We start from the raw sequence: 9725 nt of genomic DNA, 5'->3' as shown, positions 1-9725 counted from the left end.
TAACTTCAGCTCTGTCTCATAGACACGATGAGGCAACGATGGGGTCTTTAACAATGGCCTTTAATCAGCTCAAAACAGCAACAGTAGGGTCTCTTTTGGGGGAGCGGTGTTAGAAGATGATAGGACTGAAAACAACTTGTTCCTTATGACCAGACTAGATAGTCCAGTGACTTTAATGATGTGAATTGTGGTAAACCCAGTTGGGACAATTGGCTGAAGAATGGTATTGATCTAGGTCCCCCCTTTCCTTTTCTCTGCTTTCTTACCCCAACATTTCTTTCCTTCCAACATTGTCTCAGTTAACATTGCTATTGCGGTGATGAAACAACCAAAAGCAAACTCAGGAGGCAAGGGTTTATTCAGCTTATAATTCCATCTCACAGTTCATCATCAAAGGAAGTCAGGACAGGAACTCAAGCAGGACAGGAACCCGGAGGCAGGAGCTGAGGCAGAGGCCGTGGAGAGTGGTGCTTTCTGGCTTGTGCTCCATGGCTGGCTCAGCCTGCTCTATTATAGAACCCAGGACCACCAGCCCAGGGGTGGCCCCACCCACAATAGGCTTGGCCCTCCCCCATCAACCACTAACTAAGAAAATGAACTACAGGCTGGCCCACAGCCAGACCTTATGTTGGCATTTTCTCAATTGAGGTCTCCTCCCTTCCTGACAACTCTAGCTTGTGTCAAGTTGACATGAAAGTTTCCATCACACCCTTTTCCAACCTCTCTCATTTTGTTTCCTCTAATTGTTCCCAGCCTTGGTGAGGATGGTCTTGTGAAGGTAGCCTTCCTTCCATCAGAATCTGACGTGGGCTTCTTAAGCTTGGAGTGAGCTAGCTTTGCAACGCAGCACAGGGTCAGGTTCTCAGTCAAGTGTGTGTGGAGGAGTCTCGGTGCCTGACTCAAGGCATCTCTTGCACTGAGGAGACACCCATCTCCAAGGCATGCCAGCTTTTGTGGATTTAGACACAGACCGTTTCTTTGGATGACTGTCATCTTCCTTCATTTACAAGGGACGACCTGTATTCAATTCAACCTTTTACAAGTCAGACACCATCCCTCTAGCTTTTAACAAATAAGAATTAGTTCTAGGCTTAGCACTGATATACGAGAGAGGAACATGTAAGGATATCATCAGGATCACCCCAGACTTAACTCCATTTTCCCAAACCTCTGTTCACAGCTGCTAAGATGTGGAATCAAGCCAGATGTCCACCAGGGGCCGAAAAGAGACTATGGTCCAGATACACAGCAGAGCAGTATTCAGCCACAAAGCAGGATAAAATTTGGTCATTTGCAGCAAAATGGAGAGGGCTGGAGGACATCATGTTGCATCAAATAAGCCAGACACAGAAGAAAATGACTGCATACTCTCTGCCATACATAGAGGGTAAAAATTTGGCATGATTAGTTAGAAGCTGGAAAAGATGGACGTTAAGAGAGTAAATGGGAATCCAGACATGCTTTGGTAGAAAAATACATTCTGGAGCTATAAAGTGGAGGGGCCACTGTAGTTCAAAATAACCTGTTACATACTTCAAGAAGATCTGAAAGACAGGAGCTTGAAGGCTCCAAACATGGAGAAGTGTTGGGGAGAGGAGAATATTAGTTAGTTCATTTGATCAGCTCATGAAATAGCATGTGTCACAACGTACTGTGTTCCATTATATGTGTAAAGATTGCAAGGCCACAAAAACCAAATTAAATAAGTATGTGGTTGGGATGAAGCTCAGTTGGTCGGATGCTTCCCCAGCATGTACAGAGCCCCATGTTGGAGCCCTAGCCTTGCAGAAACCAGATGTGGTGGCTCACACCTGTAATCTGAACACTTGAGGGGTGTGAGTAGGAGGGTCAGAAGTTCAAGAGAACCCTCAATTATATCAGTGAGTTTTAGGCCAGCTTGGGATACATGAGACTCCATTTCAAAAACCAAACTCAAAACCAAACAAAACTAAACAAAATAAAACAAGAACAAAAAATATCTGTGCAAGGCCCCACATCTGAGGTTGTGATGGAATAAGGTGACCATAAGCATGAATATTATTTAATTTTTAATTTTTACTTTAAATTATATTATTGTATATTATATTATTGTATATTATATTATTATATATTAATATAATAATTATATATTATATAATTATATATTATTATTGTAATATTATATTGTAATTATATTATATTATTGTAATTATATTATTGTAGTGTATATTGATTATGGGTTTGTGTTCCTGAGTGCAATGCCCATGGAGGCCAGAAGAGGGCATTAGACCCTCTGGAGTTGGCGTTACATGTGATTGTGAGCTGCCTTCCACGGGTGCCAGGAACTGAACCCCTGTCTTCTGCAAGAGGCAGAGCCATCTCTCTAGCCCAGCATGCTAATTTTAAAAATCCCATAGTCTACAGCTCACGTTGGCCTATAGGAGATTGGACACCAAATACGTTTATTCATACAGAAAGCTAGAAATTCAGAAATTGCAAACAAACAGGGACCGGAGACGTGGTCCCATGGGAGATATTACTAACCACACAACCGCACGAGCCTTGACAACTCAAGCTCTGTCGTTGGGATCAATGCAAAGAGCCAGCTGTGACGGGATGGATCTGGACCATCACTTTTACGTGAGATGGGAGGCAGACACAAGAGTGTCCCCTGGAAGCCTGGCTGCTAGTTAGGCTGAAATACACAGCAGCACAGTACATGACAGACCCTGCCTCAGTAAGGTGGGAGGAGCAAAGGACTTTTGAAAATTGCCCTGTGACCTCCACGTGCCATGACATGTGACACTTTCTCCACATAAATAAATATTTTTAAAAGTACAAAAAAAAAAATAAGAAAAGAAAAAAAAAAAAAAGGCTTTTCCTTTTTCTGGAGGCACCTGCAGAGACCTGAGCCATCAGCTTCCATTATCGAACAAGCCAGTGAACATCTCGTCTCTAGCCCTGGACTCACTTTTTACTCTGAGGCAAGGTCCATTAAATTGCCCATGCTGTCCTCGAACCCACTCTGCAGCCCATGGAAAACCTGCACTTGATCTTCCCACCAGGCTCCCCACAGCCGCCACACTGCTAGGCCTGGTTTTCCCACTGTGTTCATTCTTTATGATTTATGCTGCAGGTCTTTGCTTGTTCTCTAGATATCTTTAAAGACGGGGCCTCACTACCGTGCTGAGGCTGCATAGCCTCCTGGAGGCTGGGGCTACAGGTGTGCACTTATCTGAACCAAGAGAGTGTAGCTTTCCCAGAGTTCCCAGGTCACAGTCCTACATGATATCCACACAAGAGAGAGGCCCAGCTCAGCCCAGCCCAGCCCAGCCCAGCTCAGTCCAGGCCGTCCACAGCCTCAGGAAATGGACCATTGCTCCAGTCTCTGTCTCTGTTCTATCACATCACCCACCCTGCCCCCCACATCCTTTACCTTCCGGATTCTGTCTGCCTCTTTGTTTTCTTTTGTGTAAAACCCCAAGGGATTCCACACACAGCATCAGCTCCATAATAAACTCACAGGTCTCCCGGACCAGGGTCTCCTTTCTGTGGCCATATCGATCCTCCTGGGTGGGTTACTTTAGAGGGCTCTCATTTATATTTCTTAAGCATCTACTACGTGCCAGGTTTTGTTAAAGTTTTGACCATTGTCTTATTTATATATTTATTTTTTTGCAAAATAACCCTGTGAAACAGGCATCTTTATTTTTTAATTTTTTAGTGATGTTGCCCACCTGCTTGTCCAGATTATCAGTCATTAAAGGAGGAGGGTGATGCCTGAGGCTGGCGGACCTGCAATAACAAAAGTTTAGGAATCAAAGGAAGCTTCTCACAGTTGCCTCTCTGAACAACAGGAGGCAGATCCTGTGTTTGGCTGGGCTAGGAACTGGCTAGCACGCTAGCTCTCTGGGATTTTTTTTTTTTTTTTTTTAATATAAAGATACTAATGCAATTTGATTCTCATGACTTAATCACTGTGGACTTAGGATTTTAGCATATGAATTTGGCGCGTAAACATTCAGGTGACATTAGGCATCAAGTGGAGGGAAGAAAGGCAGAGACAGGTGTTTGGGATTCAGGTGACTGTACAAAGGTCAAATGTAGACAGCTAACAAGGAGCCGCGGGCTCAGCTGCTGGAATTGGAGCCAGTCAGCTTTCACATCCAGTTGGCCCCAGGCTCTTGGCTTTTCCCTTCTGGTGACTTAGAAGTGGCAGCCAGAGGGCTACGTTTTGTCTGTGACAACTTAGAGAAGAAAGCAGCAAGTGTGTATGTGTGTCTGTGGACGCGCGTCTGTGTGTGTCTCTGTGTGTGTATGTGTGTGTGTGTGTGTGTGTGTGTGTGTGTGTGTGTGTGTATGCGCGCGCGCACGCGCGTCTGTGCGTGGAGAGAGTATATCTTGTTTTTGATTTTAAGCTCCTGGCTCCCTGACATCAGAGTGGGTTCCCATACCAAGGTGGTGAGGCATTGAGAGAAGCATCCTGGGCGGGTGTGTGCGTGTCGGCGTGACTTGCGTGGAGCAGGGATTGCTGCACCCAGCGCCAGGCACTGGAGGAGGAGGAATCCGTAGCAGAGATCTGAATAATTGATTCTTCAGCAGCACCAGACGCCCGAGAGCGGGCGGAGAGCGTGGTTTCGGCACCAAGGTTGCGCGCCACCGCAGAACCCCCCACCCCCACCCCCCGCACCAGCCAGACACCTAGGTCGGCCTTGTTCCGCTGCCGCTGTGCGCTCCAGAAGAGGGTGGCAGCGCTCCGCGTCGCCGCCTAGGGACTGCGGGGTCTGCCTCGGCCCGCCTCCGGGGTGGGCGGCTGCAGGCGGACCAGAGCTCCAAACAGCGTCGGATTGCGCGGGGGTTGCTGCGTTGCGTCTCGCTGGCTGAGAACAAGTCCTAAGTTGGTGTGCTAGGTGCCTCTGCTTTCCTCTATCCACCTAGGCGACCGCAGCAGAAGCGCGCCCCAGGATCCTGGCTTCTTCAGTGCTGTGAACCGCGGTGGCCAGGCACTTTCCTGGGCTCCCGCTGACCAAGTGAGGAACCGAACGCCCAGCGCGGAGCTGGCCCCGCAGCGAAGGGCCCGGAGGGAGCTGCGGTCCTCCGCCCGCCCGCGCCCTTCTCGGCCAGGGACCGCGGGGATCCCCGGCCACACGCGCGCGCGCTCCCACACTCACTCGTATACACACACACACACACACACACACACACACACACACACACACACACACACGTCAAGCGGGAGCAGGACTGCAGGAGAGAGTGTCCAGGCGCGCTCAGAGGACCAGGCAGCCACTGTCCGGAGTGGAGCAGCGCTGAGCCAGGGCTCTAGGAGAGAGGATCCTGGGGTGCTGTGCCTGAGTATGGGGCCCGATGAGCTCTGAGAGTCGCGGCGGCAGCAATCAGCCCTGGAGATGACCAGGGGTGGCCACTGCTGAGAACTATGTGGAGAGAGGCTGCGGTGAGTGCTGGCGCGGGACGCCGAGCCTGGGAGGGCCCTGTGAGAAGCTGGTGGGTGGGGGGAGGTATAGATAGGAGGGGGGGGGCAGGACGCACAAGAGGGTCGCTACGTGGGAGTGATCACACCTCCCTCGGGGATCCGGGACCGCGGGAGCCCGCGTCCTTCCCTCCCCCTCTTCTCCTCCCGGCTCGTCGCAAACTCAGCCAGCGCCCCCTCCTTTCCTGTGTCCCCCCCTCCCCCCGGCTCAGCAGCTCTTGGTCGCACAACTCCCAGTCGCCGGTGGTGGTAGGGGGTGAGGGTGGAGGTTCCCACTAAGCTTCTTGTGGGTGGCCAACCTGGGGCTTCCACTCTCCGGTGCGTCCCTGAGAGGAGCTCTGGTTATCAGCCACAGGAACTGAAGACCCGCACCGAGGGTGTCGTAGGCACCAAGCTCCAGCTCCCTCTCTGGTCGAGCCCCCAGGGTGCATAAGGGGGCTGTGAGCACTGCAGACTGCATCCCTCCCCCCCACCTTCCCCCGCACTGGTGGGCTGACCCTGCCTCTCCATCTCTCCTCCGCCCCGGTTAGAGCCCTGCTGCAGAGCCTCCGGCTGGGATAGCCGCCCCCCGTGGGGGTGATGCGGACAGCGCGGGACAGCCAGGGGAGCGCGCGGGGGCCGCAGCATGCGGGAACCCGCTAAACCTGGTGGCTGCTGAGGCGGCCGAGATGCTCGTGCGCGCAGCACGCCCCATTGCATCCTCCACCTTCTCCGGCTACAGGTACGTCCTGGTTGGTGATACTGGCTTCCCGGGCCTGGGAGGATATAGGCTCAACCGGTGAAGAGAGAGGAGAGGGTTCAGTAGGGAGATGGGGGGGAAAGAACGAGCGAGAGAAAGCTGGAGAGGGAGAGCCCAATGGCGAGGCGTTGGAGGAGCACCAGGTGGCGCTGCGGCCCTGCACTCCACCTTGCTCACCCTAAAATACCAAGGCTGGAGTTAGCCCCAACTTCCCCCGGGTGCAACACCCGGGCCGAGGGTCGCGCGCTTGTACACGCGTGCACGACCGTGCAGGCATTTTCAGGCAAGCACTCTTGTGCACCTGGCCTTCACTCTTGTGCACTTGTGTGCACACCGCCTGAGGACGTTTGAAGGCTCCAGCTGGCCGTGGGCATCTCTACGGCGGCCTGGGGATGTGCGCAGAAAAGCGCGCGTGTCTGTTAGCGTGTGCACCCCACTGCCCACGTGCATCTAAAGATTTGGCTCCAGGGTCTGCAGTGGAAAGGCTGGGGAGGGGATGTACACTCCTTGTCCATCTGAGAGCTTTTGGGGAGACTACCCCCCACCCCCGCACGTTCTTTGCCAGCTCCTACGCACTGGCCCACTTGCGGGGTGTTAGGGTGGGGGTGGGAGGCAGCGCTCCTACTCTCCAGAATTCTGCATTTCACACGGCGTGAGAGATTGTATGTTGCTTATGTATACTCGTGTGTAGGGGGCGGGTCCTGGGAGGCTTGCCAAAGAGCGGCTCATGGCTTCTCGCAGCAAGGTAGTGGTGGGGAGTCGGGCCTCAAGTTCCCCCAGGCACCTGAGAACCCGGGGTTACAGAGAGCATCCACACTTTCAAGCGCTTGTTATCTCTCCTGCATGGGAAGCGCGGGATCTGCAGCCGGTGGGGGTCACTAAAGGAGCGAGGTCTGTGGCGTACTGGGCGAGCTCCTATGGGAGGGGTCAGTTAACCCTCTAGGCTCACCACAGACTCAGGCTGCCTATGCAGGCGCCGCCTCTCACGCTGGGGCTAGTTCGGAGTTCGCTGCGCATGAGCAGGGGGCGGGGTCGATAACTTGGTCCACGCACTTGCGGAGAAAGAGGGTTGCAGAGAGAGTTGGTCTGGGCATCTGTTTGTGGGTGGTGGTGGGGTTCATGGCTCTCTGGGCGCCTAGGAGCTGTGGTCTGCGTCAAATCTGGGGAATCTTGTGTGGAATTTGGACCCAGCTGGGATTGAGGGAGGCGGCTGGAGACAAGAGAGAAGGAAGGAGGATGCCAGGATGGGCTTGGGGACAGGGATGGCGAAATAGCTCGGATTGGAGTGATACGTGGAGATGGACTTGGGTCGAGGAATGTGGACGGCATCAGCGATGAGTACGCCAGTGAGTGACAGGAGCAGCCAGTGCTGGGCTCGGGTTTCACACTCGCCTCTCAGAGCGGGTGCCTGGGTAGTCTATCCTGTCTCCTGGGCCCCTCACTGACCACCACCACCTGCCTCTCGCTCTCCTCCACCTTACAGGGACCCTAAGTGGCGACAATGGGCAGACTGGGCTACTGGACCTTGCTGGTATTGCCAGCCCTTCTGGTTTGGCGCGGTCCGGCGCAGAACGCGGCGGCGGAGAAGGGTCCTCCAGCACTGAACATTGCGGTGCTGCTGGGTCACAGCCACGACGTGACAGAACGCGAACTTCGAAATCTGTGGGGCCCGGAGCAGGCAACCGGCTTGCCCCTGGATGTGAACGTGGTGGCATTATTGATGAACCGCACTGACCCTAAGAGCCTCATCACACATGTGTGCGACCTCATGTCTGGGGCGCGCATCCACGGCTTGGTGTTTGGAGATGATACAGACCAGGAGGCTGTGGCTCAGATGCTGGATTTTATCTCCTCACAGACTTTCATTCCCATTTTGGGCATTCATGGGGGTGCATCTATGATCATGGCTGACAAGGTAAGGCCAGGAGGAGATGGACTGCCAGGGTCTGGAGGGGTAGTTCTACAAATGGTGGCCACCATGGAAGGCATCTAGGGTGCCCTAAGCATCTGCTCAATAGGAAAGCAGGTTAAGTGGCCTCTGGCCTTTCTGAGAGTTGTTCTGTGTCTCTCTGAACCAGACATGATGAAATGCCTTTTGATATTTGGTTTTGAAGATGGGGACTCAGAAGCACCTTGGTGTTCCAGCATGAGCACAAAAAACACAAGGGTAGGCCAGTGGGTGGTGATGGAGAGTTTGGATATTTTCAGGGATCTCAAAGGCAAGTGTGGGAACACTCAGTCAACATGATTGTGTCTCTACAGTGTCAGGTTTACCAGAATCTCTGCTTTTCTCTTGGTTAAAGTGATTAAACCTGCTCCTACTAAAACAGACAAAACCACAAGGATGGGTATGGAGGTTTTTAAAAATACCTCAAAGGGGACAGATTTGTTCTGGCTTAGACTTACAGGAGTGGAGGTGGGATCCTGAGAACCCTAGGGCTAGAGGCATGTGGACAGAACTCTGCCTCTAGGAAGAGTATGTTCAGGGAAGGAGCCCCAGGCCCAGAGTGCTGGAGAGCCCAGAGTTTTCCTTCTGTAGCTCTTATGTGGGCTGACAACTTCACTACAGGGCTTCCCAAGAGTTTCAAATGGAAGGTTCTGGAAGATGGACCTTGGTATGGAAATTGACTTTCAGAAATGAGAGAAACTGTGTCTGACTTTCTCGGCTTTCTCTGGACAGCAGTTCTTTGGAGCACTGGTTTAGAGAATAGGTTTGAAGGCTGAGAGGGACGTTAGGAGAGTTAGGAATTGTGCTGAAAGAGAGGGGAGAAAGCTGCAAGGGAGAAATGAGGGAGAGAGAGAGAGAGAGAGAGAGAGAGAGAGAGAGAGAGAGAGAGAGAGAGAATATGAATTAGGAGCTACTGAGTTAGTGTGCCGCAACCCCGCAGAAGCCTCAGGAAGACTGGGGTACTTGTTCTGTGCTGGCAGCTAGAGACCTTCTTGCAGAGTGCTCCTTAGGTTGAAACTGGAGGAATGGGTGGATATTTGTCACAGCACTTTCTTTTTGTCTGTCTTAAAACACTGCTGTTCATCAAATGAGTTTCAGCTCTGCTCAGTGCTCCCAATAGCTCCTCCAGGGTCACCCGGGCTGTGGCCCAAGCAGGGAAAACACACAGCTGATCCAGTGCCTGATTCAACATTGATTCCAGAGAGCCCTTGTCTAGCAGAATCTTCATGGGAGGTTACAGTCCCCTCTCTGTTTTGGAGGGCTCCTTCTCTGGTATAATGAAAGCAGGGAACAGCTGGACTCTGCTTGCAGAACTGTGTAGGGCCTTAGAATTACTGGAACACCTTGAAACTCTGAAAGTGGCAGAAGCACAGGGCTGTTAGGAGACTTTGCCAAGACCACACAGTGGGTGATGAAAATAGATGCCTGTTTGTCTGGCCTCAAAGCTGTGATCCAGGGAAATCAAACCTAGCCTTTAACATCATCACTCCTTATTTAAGAGGACTAAGACACTAGTTTTATTACATATAAGGTACCAAGCTGTTGGGAGAAGACAGTGAATCAGCCTA

The 9725-nt window shown here is 52.1% G+C and overlaps 1 protein-coding gene across 1 annotated transcript in view; it reads left to right on the top strand.

The window, feature by feature from the left end:
* Positions 1–4305: 4305 nt before the first annotated feature.
* The window catches only part of Grin2a (glutamate ionotropic receptor NMDA type subunit 2A), a 415299-nt gene continuing 409879 nt past the window's right edge, over positions 4306–9725 (top strand). Inside the window, exons 1-3 of the mRNA XM_034508024.2 lie at positions 4306–5434; positions 6001–6191; positions 7693–8124. Of these exons, the coding sequence (XP_034363915.1) occupies positions 7711–8124 (414 nt within the window). The 5' untranslated portion in view covers positions 4306–5434; positions 6001–6191; positions 7693–7710. The remainder of the gene's footprint in view (positions 5435–6000; positions 6192–7692; positions 8125–9725) is intronic.

The sequence above is a fragment of the Arvicanthis niloticus genome, chromosome 6, assembly GCF_011762505.2.
Source record: "Arvicanthis niloticus isolate mArvNil1 chromosome 6, mArvNil1.pat.X, whole genome shotgun sequence".
Taxonomy (NCBI): Eukaryota; Metazoa; Chordata; class Mammalia; order Rodentia; family Muridae; genus Arvicanthis; species Arvicanthis niloticus.
Note: the sequence above shows the minus strand (reverse complement) of the source record. Positions and strands in the feature narration are given on the sequence as shown.